General features: G+C 52.7%; 1 protein-coding gene across 1 annotated transcript in view; it reads left to right on the top strand.

Annotated features, from left to right (window-relative positions):
• LOC147097166 (prolow-density lipoprotein receptor-related protein 1-like) overlaps positions 1-15,262 on the top strand; it is a 325,180-nt gene that overhangs the window by 121,865 nt on the left and 188,053 nt on the right. The window contains 4 exon segments of the mRNA XM_085972535.1: positions 7,656-7,901; positions 9,114-9,311; positions 12,063-12,131; positions 13,519-13,723. Coding sequence (XP_085828661.1) covers positions 7,656-7,901; positions 9,114-9,311; positions 12,063-12,131; positions 13,519-13,723 — 718 coding nt within the window.

Below are 15,262 nucleotides of genomic sequence, written 5' to 3'. Positions count from 1 at the left end.
GGTCCAACCGTGGCTAACAAGGGATGTTAAAGATAGTATTGGATCAAAGGAAGAGGCTTATAATGTTGCCAAAAAGAGTAGTAAGCCTGAGGATTTTAGAATTCGGCAAAGGAGGACCAAGCGATTGACAAGGAAAGAGAAAAAAGAATTGAGAATAAATTAGCGAGACACCTAAAAACAGAATGTAAATGTTTCTATAAGGTAAGCATAGAGTTATACAGCACAGAAAGAGGCCCATCGTGTCTGCGCCGACCATCAATCCCTGTCCAGTCTAATCCCATTTTCCAGCATTTGGTCCATAGCCTTGTATGCAATGGCATTTCAAGTGCTCATCCAAATGCTTCTTGAATGTTATGAGGGTTCCTGCCTCTACCACCCTTTCAGGCAGTGAGTTCCAGATTCCAACCACCCTCTGGGTGAAAAAGTTCTTCCTCAAATCCCCTCTAAACCTCCTGCCCCTTACCTTGAATCTATGCCCCCTTGTTATTGACCCCCCTACTAAGGGGAAAAGTTCCTCTTTATCTACCCTATCTATGCCCCTCATCATTTTGTACACCTCAATCAGGTCCCCCCTCAGCCTTCTTTGCTCCAAGGAAAACAACCCCAGCCTGTTTAGTCTTTCTTCATAGCTGAGGTGCTCCATCCCAGGTAACATCCTGGTGAATCTTCTTTGCACCCTCTCCAAAGCAATCACATCCTTCCTATAGTGAGGCGACCAGAACTGCACACAGTACTCCAGCTGTGGCCTCACCAGCGTTTTGTACAGCTCCATCATAACCTCCCTGCTCTTGCCTTCATTAGCCAAGGCATAGAATATAAGTATCCCATATGCCTTTTTAACCACCTTATCTACCTGTTCCGCTGCCTTCAGGGATCTATGTACATGTACACCAAGGTCCCTCTGACCCTCTGTACTTCCTAGGGTCCTACCACTCATTGTGTATTCCCTTGCCTTATTTGTCCGTCCAAAATGCATCACCTTGCACTTTTCAGGGTTAAATTCCATTTGCCACTTTTCCGCCCATCTGACCAACCCGTTTATATCGTCCTGTAGCCTGAGGCTTTCCTCCTCGCAATTTACCACCCCACCAATTTTCGTGTCATCTGCGAACTTACTCATCATACCTTTTACATTCTCATCCAAATCATTTATGTAGATCACAAACAGCAAGGGCCCCAGCACCGATCCCTGAGGTACCAGTCACAAAAGCAACCTTCGACCATCACCCTCTGCCTCCTGCCACTCAGCCAGTTTAGGATCCAACGTGCCAAGGCACCCTGGATCCCATGGGCTCTTACCTTCTTGACCAGTCTCCTATGCGGGACTTTGTCAAAAGCTTTACTGAAGTCCATGTAAACCACATCCACAGCATTTCCCTCATCCAACCCCCTAGTCACCCCCTCGAAAAATTCAATCAGATTGGTCAGACATGATTTACCCTTGACAAAGCCATGCTGACTATCCCCGATTAATCCTGGCCTCTCCAAGTGGAGACTAATTTTGTCCCTCAGAATTTTTTCCAATAATTTCCCTACCACAGATGTTAGGCTCACTGGCCTGTAATTCCCTGGTTTATCCCTGCTACCCTTCTTGAATAATGGTACTACGTTAGCTGTTCTCCAGTCCTCTGGTACATCCCCTGTGGCCAGAGAGGTTCTGAAAATTTGTGTCAGAGCCCCTGCAATCTCCTCCTTTGCCTCACACAACAGCCTGGGATACATCTCGTCCGGGCCTGGGGATTTATCCACTTTTTGGCCTGCTAAAACCGCTAGTACCTCCTCCCTCTCGATGCTAATATGTTCAAGTATGTCACAGTCCCCTTGCCCGATTTCTATGTCTACATCGTCTTTCTCCATAGTGAACACAGATGCAAAAAATTCATTTAAAACCCCGCCTACATCATCTGGCTCTACACACAGATTGCCACTTTGGTCCCTAATGGGCCCTACCCTTTCCCTGGTTATCCTCTTGCCCTTAATATACTTATAAAACATCTTAGGATTTTCCTTTATTTTGCTCGCCAGTGTTATTTCATGGCCCCTCCTCGCCCTCCTAATTCCTTTTTTAAGTATGCCCCTGCACTTTTTATACTCCTCTAGGGCTTCTTCTGTCTTTAGTCTTTTGTAACTGCCAAAAGCCCCCCTTTTTTTCCTAATGCATTTTTGTAGATCCCTTGTCATCCAAGGTTCCCTTTGCTTGTTGGTCCCACCCTTGACCTTTACAGGAACATGTTGGCGTTGTACTCTCTCTATTTCCCTTCTGAAAGTCTCCCACTGCTTTGATGTGGATTTTCCTATAAGTAGCTGCTCCCAGTCCACTTTGGCCAGATCCTGCCTTATCATATTAAAATCGGACTTCCCCCAATTTAGAACCCTTATTTCCGGGCCGCCTTTGTCTTTTTCCACGACCACCTTAAATCTCACCGAATTATGGTCACTGTCGCCAAAATGCTCTCCTACTGACACTTCCACCACTTGCCCGGCTACATTCCCTAGAATTAGGTCCAGTACCGCCCCCTCTCTTGTAGGACTTTCTACATGTTGGCTCAAAAAGCTCTCCTGGATGCACTTTAAGAATTCTGCACCCTCTAAGCCTTTCACACTCTGACTATCCCAATTAATATTGGGGAAGTTGAAATCCCCCACTATTATTACCCTATTATTTTCGCACTTCTCTGAGATTTGCCTACATATCTGTTCCTCTATCTCCCCCTGACTGTTTGGGGGCCTATAGTACACTCCCAGCAAAGTGCTTGCCCCCTTTTGGCTTTTAAGTTCTACCCATATGGCCTCATTAGAGGAACCCGCTAATATATCATCCCTCCTTACAGCAGTAATTGATTCCTTAATTAATATTGCAACACCCCCTCCCCTTTTACACCCCCCTCTGTCTCGCCTGAAGATTCTATACCCCGGAATATTGAGCTGCCAGTCCTGACCCTCCCTCAACCATGTCTCCGTGATAGCAACAATATCGTACTCCCATGTGTTCAACAACAACTTCAGTTCATCCACCTTATTTGCAAGACTCCTTGCATTAAAATAAATGCCTTCCAGCCTTGCCATATTCCCTTTTGCCTTCACATATTTGCTCTGCCTTCCCAGCTGACTTGTTTTTTCCTCCGTATTTGGCTGTAAATCACCCCCTACTATCGTTCCACTCTGTATCCCATCCCCCTGCCAAGTTAGTTTAAACCCCCCCCAGCAGTGCTAGCAAACCTCCCCGCAAGGATATTGGTCCCCCTCTGCTTCAGGTGTAAACCGTCCGACTTGTACAAGTCCCACCTTTCCCAGAAGCAGACCCAGTGATCCAGGAAACTAAAGCCCTCCCTCCTGCACCATCCCTTTAGCCACGCATTCATCTGTTCTATCTTCCTATTCCTATACTCACTAGCACGTGGCACCGGGAGTAATCCAGAGATTACAACCTTTGAGGTCCTGCTCTTTAATCTTCCACCTAGCTCCCTAAATTCTTGCTGCAGGACCTCATCCCTCTTTTTACCTATGTCGTTGGTACCAATGTGGACCACGACCTGTGGCTGCTCACCCTCCCCCTCCAGAATGCCCTGCAGCCGCTCAGTGACATCCTTGACCCTGGCACCAGGGAGGCAACAAACCATCCTGGATTCACGTCTACGGCCACAGAAACGCCTATCTGTTCCCCTTACTATAGAATCCCCTACCACTATTGCTCTCCCACTCTTTTTCCTCCCTTCCTGGGCAGCAGGAGCACCCCCAGTGCCAGGAAGTTGGCTGCTGCTGCCTTCCCCTGGTGAGTCATCCCCCTCAACAGTATCCAAATCGGTATACCTGTTTGAGAGGGGAATGGTCACAGGGGTCTCCTGCACTACCTGCCTGCTTCTATTGCTCCGCCTGGTGGTCACCCATTTCCTTTTTTCCTGTGCAGCCCTTACCTGCGGTGTGACCAACTTACTAAACGTGTTATCCACGACCCTCTCAGCATCGTGAATGCTCCACAACCCATCCACCCGCAGCTCTAGCGCCTCAATGCGGTCTGCTAGTAGCCGCAGCTGGATGCATTTCCGGCACACGTGGTCATCAGGGGCACCGGCAGTGTCCCTGAATTCCCACATGGAGCAAGAGGAGCATAACACGGGGCTGGGCTCTCCTGGCATGACTTACCCTTTAATTAATTTAAATTAATTCACTATCACTATTTAAAGATATCTCTAAGGCGCTTGTATAGTCTACTAACAGTCCCTGGTACACTAGAAAAGACCTTAGTAACTATAAACTACAGAGTTAAAGTTTAAAAAAGAGAAATACTCACCAGCCAATCACTTACCTGCTCCCTGGTGACGTCACACTCTGATTACTTTTGACCTCTCTCCCCGCTGCTGAGTTGGTAAGCCTCGCTGCTTGCGCCGGTTTTTATACCGGGCTCACCTCGCTGCTCCCTGCTCCGAACTGGTCGGGCCTCGCTGCTTGCGCCGGTTTTTATACCGGGCTCCGCCTCGCTGCTCCCTGCTCCGAACTGGTCGGGCCTCGCTGCTCGCGCCGGTTTTTATACCGGGCTCCTCCTCGCCTCACTGGGCCCTGGAACTGGTCGGGCCTCGCTGCTTGCGCCGGTTTTTATACCGGGCTCACCTCGCTGCTCCCTGCTCCGAACTGGTCGGGCCTCGCTGCTTGCGCCGGTTTTTATACCGGGCTCCTCCTCGCCTCGCTGGTCCCTGGAACTGGTCGGGCCTCGCTGCTTGCGCCGGTTTTTATACCGGGCTCCTCCTCGCCTCGCTGGGCCCTGGAACTGGTCGGGCCTCACTGCTTGCGCCGGTTTTTATACCGGGCTCCTCCTCGCCTCGCTGGGCCCTGGAACTGGGCGGGCCTCGCTGCTTGCGCCGGTTTTTATACCGGGCTCCTCCTCGCCTTGCTGGTCCCTGCAGCAGGCGGTTAAGAAGGCAAATGGTATGTTGGCCTTCGTAGCGAGAGGATTCAAGTACAGGAGCAGTTGTACAGGGCCTTGGTGAGACCACACCTTGAGTATTGTGTGCAGTTTTGGTCGCCTTATCTGAGGAAGGATGTTCTTGCCATGGAGGGAGTGCAGCGAAGATTCACCAGACTGATACCTGGGATGGCAGGAATGACGTATGAGGAGAGATTGGGTCGATTGGGCTTATATTCGCTAGAATTTAGAAGAATGAGAGGGGATCTCATTGAAACTTATAAAATTCTAACAGGACTAGACAGACTAGATGCAGGAAGGATGTTCCCGATGGCGGGGGAGTCCAGAACCAGGGGTCACAGTCAACTGCCTTCTGTGGTAGAGAATTCCACAGGTTCACCACTCTCTGGGTGAAGAAATTCCTCCTCATCTCAGTCCTAAATGGCTTACCCCTTATACTTAGACTGTGACCCCTGGTTCTGGACTCCCCCGCCATCGGGAACATCCTTCCTGCATCTAGTCTGTCTAGTCCTGTTAGAATTTTATAAGTTTCAATGAGGTCCCCTCTCATTCTTCTAAACTGTAGAATATAAGCCTAATTGACCCAATCTCTCTCCATACGTCATTCCTGCCATCCCAGGCATCAGCCTGGTGAATCTTCGCTGCACTCCCTCCATGGCAAGAACATCCTTCCTCAGATAAGGCGACCAAAACTGCACACAATACTCAAGGTGTGGTCTCACCAAGGCCCTGTACAACTGCAGCAAGACATCCTTGTTCCTGTACTCGAATCCTCTCGCTATGAAGGCCAACGTACCATTTGCTGCCTTAACCGCCTGCTGCACCTGCATGCTTACCTTCAGCGTCTGGTGCACAAGGACACCCAGGTCTCGTTGCACTTCCCCTTTTCCCAATCCATTGCCGTTCAGATAATAATCTGCCTTCCTGTTTCTGCCATCAAACTGGATAACCTCCAGTTGTGCACATTATATTGCATCTGCCCAATCACCCAACCTGTCCAAATCGTACTAGAGCTTCCAATGAGTATAGGCCCAACCTGCTCAACCTTTCCTCATTAGTCAAACCCCCTCATCTCTGGAATTAACCTAGTGAATCGTCTCTGAACTTTTTCCAATGCAAGTATATCCTTCCTTAAATAAGGAGACCAAAACTGTACGCAGTACTCCAGGTGTGGTCTCACCAACGCCCTGTACAGTTATAGCAGGACTTCCCTGCTTTTATACTCTAACCCCCTTGTCATGGGTTGTATGTCTATTAAACTTCGCTTAAACCACATGTAATATCTGATTATGCTTTTAAACTATAGCTCTTTAATAAAAAAAAGCTTTACGACTCCTAAGACCCTTTGGGTAATCTGTGTGTGACCTGTGATCCAAATCTTACATTGTTTCTCTGTTCTTCCGACCAAGGTGGATAATTGCACACTTGTCCACGTTGTACTCCATGTGCCACCTTCTGTCCAGTCTTTCTTTTTCATTAAAGGGGTGTGTTGAACAGAGGTAATCTCATTGCAGGTACAGCAAGCAATTAGGCAGCCAGGTGTTATGTTAGCCCTTGCAATGAAGGTCAGCAGACCATTTGCACGTCTGTATTTACTGACAGCCACGGGCGCAGATGTGTTTTTATTTTTATTTTGTTTTTATGGGATGTGGGCGTCGCGGACAAGGCTAGCCTTTATTGCCCATCCCTAGTCGCCCCTTGAGAAGGTGGTGGTGAGCCGCCGCCTTGAACCGCTGCAGTCATAGAGTTAGAGTTATAGAGCACGGATAGAGGCCCTTCGGCCCATCGTGTCCGCGCCGGCCATCAAGCCCTGTCTGATCTAATCCCATATTCCAGCATTTGGTCCATAGCCTTGTATGCTATGGCATTTCAAGTGCTCATCCAAATGCTTCTTAAATGTTGTGAGGGTTCCTGCCTCCACAACCCTTTCAGGCAGTGAGTTCCAGACTCCAACCACCCTCTGGGTGAAAAAGTTCTTTCTCAAATCCCCTCTAAACCTCCCGCCCTTTACCTTGAATCTATGCCCCCTAGTTATTGACCCCTCTACTAAGGGAAAAAGCTCCTCAGGTGGGGGATCCGGTGATGGTAATGTCATTGAATGTCAAGGGGCAGTGATTAGATGCTCGCTTGTCGGAGATAGTCATTGCCTGGCACTTGTGTGGTGCGAATGTTACCTGCCACTTATCAGCCCAAGCCTGAATATCGTCCAGGTCTTGTTGCATGTGGGCATGGACGGTTTCATTATCTGAGGAGTCCCGTGTGGTGAAGGTGCTCCCACAGCGCTGTTAGGGAGGGAGTTCCAGGATTTCGACTCGGCGACGATGAAGGAACGGCCAATATATTTCCAAGTCAGGATGGTGTGAGACTTGGGAGTCGAACTTGGAGGTGGTGGTGTTCCCGTGCGCCTGCTGCCCTTGTCCTTCTAGGCGGTGGAGGTCGCGGGTTTGGGAGGTGCTGCCGAAGAAGCCTTGGCGAGTTGCTGCAGTGCATCTTGTCGATGGTGCACACTGCAGCCACGGTGCGCCGGTGGTGGAGGGAGTGAATGTTTAAGGTGGTGGATGGGGTGCCGATCAAGCGGGGCTGCTTTGTCCTGGATGGTGTCGAGCTTCTCGAGTGTTGTCGGAGCTGCACTCATCCAGGCAAGTGGAGAGTGTTCCATCGCACTCCTGACTTGCTGTGGGTGTTTCAAACTGTGCCGTACTAATCTCCCTCTCCTCCCTCTCTCCACGCACAGACCAGTGCTCCTTGAACAACGGAGGCTGCAGTCACAACTGCACGGTGGCCCCCGGCGAGGGCATCGTCTGCTCCTGCCCACTTGGGATGGAGCTGAGGCTGGACAAGAAGAAGTGCCAGATTCAGAGCTACTGCGCCAAGCACCTCAAATGCAGCCAGCGCTGCGAGCAGTTCAAGACCATCGTCAAGTGCTCCTGCTACGACGGCTGGATGTTGATGCCCGACGGGAAGAGCTGCTCCAGTTCAGGTGACGTTGACCCCGGCCATTGCGCGACCGGATTAGGGACTGGCATTTATGCTGTCACAACCTCGGGAAGTCCCGACCCGCTTCGCTAAAGTCCCTCTTTTTTTTTTGAAGTGGAGTCGCTGCTGTAATGTTGGAAACGCGGCAGCAAGCTCCCGCAAACAGCAATGAGATAATGACCAGATCGTCCGGGTTCTTTTTTTATCCTGTTGGTTGAGGGATAAATATTGGCCCCAGGACACCAGACAGAATTTCCCTGCTCCTCTTCGCAATAGTGGCCTTCAGATCTTTTACGTCCCCCTCCGACAGTGCGGCGCTCCCTCAGTACTGCCCCTCCGACAGTGCGGCGCTCCCTCAGTACTGCCCCTCCGACAGTGCAGCGCTCCCTCAGTACCGCCCCTCCGACAGTGCGGCGCTCCCTCACTACTGTCCCTCCGACGGTGCGGCGTTCCCTCAGTACCGCCCCTCCGACAGTGCGGCGCTCCCTCCGTACCGCCCCTCCGACAGTGCGGCGCTCCCTCCGTACCGCCCCTCCGACAGTGCGGCGCTCCCTCAGTACCGCCCCTCCGACAGTGCGGCGCTCCCTCAGTACCGCCCCTCCGACAGTGCAGCGCTCCCTCAGTACTGCCCCTCCGACAGTGCGGCGCTCCCTCAGTACCGCCCCTTCGACAGTGCGGCGCTCCCTCAGTACCGCCCCTCCGACGGTGCGGCGCTCCCTCAGTACCGCCCCTTCGACGGTGCGGCGCTCCCTCAGTAACGCCCTTCCCGACAGTGCGGCGCTCCCTCAGTACCGCCCCTCCGACAGTGCGGCGCACCACCAGTAGTGCCCCTCCGACAGTGCGGCGCTCCCTCAGTACTGCCCCTTCGACAGTGCGGCGCTCCCTCAGTACTGCCCCTTCGACAGTGCGGCGCTCCCTCAGTACCGCCCCTCCGACAGTGCGGCGCTCTCTCGGTACCCGCCCCTCCCGACAGTGCGGCGCTCCCTCAGTACCCGCCCCTTCGACAGTGCGGCGCTCTCTCGGTACCCGCCCCTCCCGACAGTGCGGCGCTCCCTCAGTACCGCCCCTCCCGACAGTGCGGCGCACCACCAGTGCTGCCCCTCCGACAGTAAATGTTATGGCATCGCCTCTATCATTTATATGGAGAGCAGAAATGTGCAAAGTGGTCCAAGTGTGGTCTAACCAATGCTCGATATAACTTGTTTTTTTTTTTTAGATCCTTTTAAGCCGTTCATTATCTTTTCCAATCGGCACGAGATTCGGCGCATCGACCTGCGCAAAGGCGACTACAGCGTGCTTGTTCCGGGTCTGAGGAATACCATCGCGCTGGATTTCCACCTTAACCAGAGCTCCCTGTACTGGACTGACGTGGTGGAGGACAAGATATATCGGGGGAAGCTGTCAGAGAGTGGAGGTAACTCGTTTAGTCTGTCTGGCTCTCGCTCTCTGTCTCTCCCCCCCCTCTCTGTCTCTCCCCCCCTCTCTGTCTCTCCCCCCCCTCTCTGTCTCTCTCCCCCCCTCTCTGTCTCTCTCCCCCCCTCTCTGTCTCTCTCCCCCCCTCTCTGTCTCTCTCCCCCCCTCTCTGTCTCTCTCCCCCCCTCTCTGTCTCTCTCCCCCCCTCTCTGTCTCTCTCCCCCCCTCTCTGTCTCTCTCCCCCCCTCTCTGTCTCTCTCCCCCCCTCTCTGTCTCTCTCCCCCCCTCTCTGTCTCTCTCCCCCCCTCTCTGTCTCTCTCCCCCCTCTCTGTCTCTCTCCCCCCCTCTCTGTCTCTCTCCCCCCCTCTCTGTCTCTCTCCCCCCCTCTCTGTCTCTCTCCCCCCCTCTCTGTCTCTCTCCCCCCCTCTCTGTCTCTCTCCCCCCTCTCTGTCTCTCTCCCCCCTCCTCTCTGTCTCTCTCCCCCCCTCTCTGTCTCTCTCCCCCCCCTCTCTGTCTCTCTCCCCCCCCTCTCTGTCTCTCTCCCCCCCCTCTCTGTCTCTCTCCCCCCCTCTCTGTCTCTCTCCCCCCCTCTCTGTCTCTCCCCCCCTCTCTGTCTCTCCCCCCCTCTCTGTCTCTCCCCCCCTCTCTGTCTCTCCCCCCCTCTCTGTCTCTCCCCCCCTCTCTGTCTCTCCCCCCCTCTCTGTCTCTCCCCCCCCTCTCTGCCTCTCCCCCCTCTCTGTCTCTCCCCCCCCTCTCTGTCTCTCCCCCCCCTCTGTGTCTCTCTCCCCCCTCTCTGTCTCTCTCCCCCCTCTCTGTCTCTCTCCCCCCTCTCTGTCTCTCTCCCCCCTCTCTGTCTCTCTCCCCCCTCTCTGTCTCTCTCCCCCCTCTCTGTCTCTCTCCCCCCTCTCTGTCTCTCTCCCCCCTCTCTGTCTCTCTCCCCCCTCTCTGTCTCTCTCCCCCCCTCTCTGTCTCTCTCCCCCCCTCTCTGTCTCTCTCCCCCCCTCTCTGTCTCTCTCCCCCCTCTCTGTCTCTCTCCCCCCTCTCTGTCTCTCCCCCCCTCTCTGTCTCTCCCCCCCTCTCTGTCTCTCCCCCCCCTCTGTCTCTCCCCCCTCTCTGTCTCTCCCCCCTCTCTGTCTCTCCCCCCTCTCTGTCTCTCCCCCCCCTCTCTGTCTCTCCCCCCCCCTCTCTCTCCCCTGCCCCTCTCTCCCCCGTCTCTGTCTATAACCGTGGTCTTTACACTCCAGCGAATGCTAACGATTTGGATTAAACTCTGGGTTCTGATCAGTTTTGTATCCGAGGGACATCAGGCTGAATTGGTGCCTTTGTTTTCATTAACTTCAATGTTTTTTGTCCTTTGCCCGATGAGCTCTTTGATCTGCGGGCTTAGTTTCACTCGCCTGGGGGAGGTTGGAGAGGAACTTTGTCGCGTGTTTTCCCTGTATTGGCCCTGGCTTGTTCCTCTCCCCCAGGAGATGACGCGGCTGGGCGGTTCGGGCTGTGTCTGGTCCCGATGCACCAGCCGTGAACGTGGCTGGCCTTTTCCTGCCCCTTCATTGTAAGGATGGACGGAGGTTTGTGTGGAGCATGAACACATGAGGGAGAAGACACAGACCACGTGGGCCGAATGGCCTGTGTTCTGTGCTGTAAATTCGATGTAATGGGAGATGAATTGGTTCGGCGTGTGACTGCCGTTGGAGTGAGGGGAGGCACGTGCTTAAGATGTCCTGTATCGACTGGGTGGAAGCGCTTCCTCATTTTAATACTGTGGCACAAACAATGTTTCGGAAACAGTATTAAGTGGATAAATGTGAAGTTATCCACTTGGGTAGGAAAAACAGAAAGGCAGAGTATTATTTAAATGGTGATAGATTGGGAAATGTTGATGTACAGAGGGACCTGGGTGTCCTTGTACACCAGTCACTGAAAGCAAACATGCAGGTGCAGCAAGCAGTTAGGAAGGCAAATGTTATGTTGGGCTTCATTGCAAGAGGATTTGAGTACAGGAGCAAGGATGTCTTACTACAGTTATACAGGGCCTTGGTGAGACCACACCTGGAGTACTGTGTGCAGTTTTGGTCTCCTTACCTAAGAAAGGATATACTTGCCATGGAGGGAGTGCAGCGAAGGTTCACCAGACTGATTCCTGGGATGGCAGGACTGTCGTGTATGAGGAGAGATTGGGTCGACAGGGCCTGTATTCACTAGAGTTTAGAAGAATGAGAGGGGATCTCATTGAAACGTATAAAATTCTGACAGGGCTAGACAGACTGGATGCAGGGAGGATGTTTCCCCTGGCTGGGGGCGTCTAGAACGAGGGGTCACAGTCTCAGGATACGGGGTAGGACATTTAGGACTGAGATGAGGAGGAATTTCTTCACTCAGAGGGTGGTGAACCTGTGGAATTCTCTACCACAGAAGGCTGTGGAGGCCAAGTCACTGAATATATTTAAGAAGGAGATCGATAGATTTCTGGACACAAGGCATCAAGGGGTATGGGGAGAGAGGGGGAATATGGTATTGAGATAGAGGATCAGCCATGATCATACTGAATGGCGGAGCAGGCTCGAAAGGCCGACTCCTCCTATTTTTCTAAACATCGTTGGTTTTTAGCCCCCCGAGATCTCTGGCGTAAAGCCCAGGTGACTGCCATTATTTGGGGATGGTTTAAAAATTAAATTGTCTTCGGTACTTTACGGTGGCGTGGTTACAGGGCATTTCCGACGTGCTGTTGCACTTTGGCATCTTTCTGCAGATCTGCCGTGGAAAATGGAAGGGCGGTCGGGCGAGCAGTCCATCGGAGGGAAGGGCGTTTCATCGCGAGGTTAGTCAAGCCCTTCCTGCTATTGAAATTTTACGGCGAGATTGAACCAAGTTCCCATTCTTTGTGCTGAATCCTGACACAAACGTGTTCGGTACGGCGGCCTCCGTTGTCCGATTTATTTATTTATTTTCTGTTTCGCGCGCGCTTAACAATCAGAACGTAACATTAGAAATAGGAGCAGGAGTAGGCCGTATGGCCTGCTCCGCCATTCAATAAAATTATGGCTGATCTCCACTTCTCCTGCACTGTCCCCATATCCCTTGTGATGTAAGAAAAATACTAGGCACTTGGTCCGAGTACTAAACGAGGCTTTAATCGACTGTTTCACAACATGGAAGTCTAGTTATCCTTCACTAGTTCCTGTTTACAAAATGTCCCTGCGCAAGCTGGGCCCGTGCCCGAGTATTTATACTCTCCCTGGACAGCGCCACCAGCAGGCCGCCCAGTATATTTTCTAAGTCATTTTCTACATGAATGGCACGATTTATGTCACCTTGCTTCCCTCAGTGTCCAAAAATCTATCGACCTCTTGAATATACTGAACAAAATTGTGAAGGACCATCCCTGGCGGCCGTGCCTTCAGCCTCCTGGGCCACTAAGCTCTGGAATTCCCTCCCTAAACCACTCCGCCTCTCTCTCTCCTCCATTAAGAGGCTCCTTAAAACCTACCTCTTTGACCAAGCTTTTGGTCACCTGTTCCTAATATCTCCTTGTGTGGCTCGGTGTCAGATTTTTTGTCTTAAAATATTCCTGTGCAGCGCCTTGGGACGTTGTGCTACGTTAAAGGCGCTATATAAATACTTGTTGCCCCGCCGACAGTGCGGCGCTCCCTCGGTACTGCCCCTCCAAAAGTGCGGCGCTCCCTCGGTACTGCCCCTCCGACAGTGCGCCGCTCACTCAGTACCGTCCCTCCGACGGTGCGGCGCTCCCTCAGTACTGCCCCTCCAACAGTGCGGCGCTCCCTCAGTACTGCCCCCCCCCCGACGGTGCGGCGCTCCCTCAGTACTGCCCCCTCCGACGGTGCGGCGCTCCCTCAGTACCGCCCCTCCAACAGTGCGGCGCTCCCTCAGTACTGCCCCCCCCCCCCGACGGTGCGGCGCTCCCTCAGTACTGCCCCCCCCGACGGTGCGGCGCTCCCTCAGTACTGCCCCCTCCGACGGTGCGGCGCTCCCTCAGTACCGCTCCTCCGACAGTGCGGCGCTCCCTCAGTACTGCCCCCTCCGACGGTGCGGCGCTCCCTCAGTACTGCCCCTGCGACAGTGTGCCGCTCCTGTGAAGTGCTCTGGCGACGTTTTGCTACGTTAAAATGACGCTGTATCCATGCGAGTTGTTTTGATATTCTAATGACTTGTTTCTCTCCTCTCTCTCTCTCTCTCTCCTGCTACAGCGCTCAGTAGTGTCGAGGTGGTTGTGCAGTACGGGCTGGCCACGCCCGAGGGGCTGGCTGTCGACTGGATTGCCGGCAACATCTACTGGGTGGAGAGCAACTTGGATCAGATCGAGGTGGCGAAACTGGACGGCTCGATGCGGACCACCCTGATCGCTGGCGACATTGAGCACCCGCGCGCCATCGCGCTGGATCCCAGAGATGGGTCGGTAACGCACGCGACTGGCAGAGTTAATGCCGTCTGCGGGTCATAGCGTGATCGAGTTGCATCTCCCTTTAAGGCCCCGGAGGCTGTCCGTGGTTAAGTAAACACAGCCCGAGGTCAGTCAGAGTCTAATTGCTGCCTGGCCGTGACCTTTGGCAGATTGGAGCTGTTTGAGGCTTCAGCTCCCCAGCATTTCAATATTGTTTTGTATCTTCAAGAGAAGTGTGACTCTGAATGCCCTAGCTGTATAGTTTTCAGTAGAATTATTAAATTATTGATGAATAATAAGTCAGAAGACAGCAAATAATAGAATCACACAGCACAGAAGGCGGCCATTCGGCCCATCGTGCCTGTGCCGGCTCTTTGAACGAGCTCTCCAATTAGTCCCACTCCCCCCCCAGAACCAGGGGTCACAGTCTAAGGATAAGGGGTAAGCCATTTAGGACTGAGATGAGGAGGAATTTCTTCACCCAGAGAGTGGTGAACCTGTGGAATTCTTTACCACACAAGGCAGTTGAGGCCAATTCATTAAATATATTCAAGAAGGAGTTAGATATATTTCTTAAGGCTAAAGGGATCAAGGGATATGGGGAGAAGGCAGGGACAGGGTACTGAATTTGGATGATCAGCCATGATCTCATTAAATGGCGGAGCAGGCTCGAGGGGCCGAATGGCCTACTCCTGCTCCTATCTTCTACGTTTATCCAATTCCCTTTTGAAAGTTACTATTGAATCTGCTCCCACCGCCCTTTCAGGCAGCGCGTTCCAGATCACAACAACTCGCTGCGTAAAAACATTCTCCTCATCTCCCCCTCTGGTTCTTTTGCTGATTATCTTCAATCTGTGTCCTCTGGTTACCGACCCTCCTGCCACTGGAAACAGTTTCTCCCTCTCTACTCTTATCAAAACCCCTCCTGATTTTCAACACCTCTATTAAATCTCCCCTAAACAGTTGTACAGAGCTCTGGTCAGACCCTGTCTGGAGTCGCTGCGTTCAATTCCGGGCCCCTCACCTCAGGAAGGATATATTGGCCTCGGAGAGGGAGCAGTGCAGATTCACCAGAACGATACCCCGGTGGCTATGAGGGGTTAAATCACGAGGACAGGTTGCACAGACTAGGCTTGTGTTCCCTCGAGTGTAGAAGATTAAGGGGTTGATCTGATCGAGGTGTTTCAGACGGTTAAAGGATTCGATAGGGTTGATAGAAACTATTTCCTCTGGTGGGGGGAGTCCAGAACAAGGGGGCAGAACCTTAAAATTAGAGCCAGGCCGTTCAGGGGTGATGTCAGGGAGCACTTCTTCACACAAAGGGTAATCTGGAACCCGCCCGCCCCCCCCCCCCCCCTCTCAAAAAGCTGTGGAGACTGGGGGTCGATTGGAGCTTTCAAAACTGAGATCGATAGATTTTTGTTGTGCGGGGCGGGTAGAGTATTGAGGGTTAAGGAACCAAGGCGGGCAGATGGAGTTAAGAGACAGATTAGCCCTGATCTAATTGAATGGCAGAACAGGCTCAAGGGGAGCTGAATGGCCTCCTCCTG

This window comes from Somniosus microcephalus, chromosome 33 (genome assembly GCF_052327205.1).
Source record: "Somniosus microcephalus isolate GS21.2 chromosome 33, FLI_Smic_1.0, whole genome shotgun sequence".
NCBI classification, from domain to species: domain Eukaryota; kingdom Metazoa; phylum Chordata; class Chondrichthyes; order Squaliformes; family Somniosidae; genus Somniosus; species Somniosus microcephalus.
The sequence above is the reverse complement of the archived record's forward strand: the minus strand, read 5'-3'. Positions and strand labels throughout refer to the sequence as shown.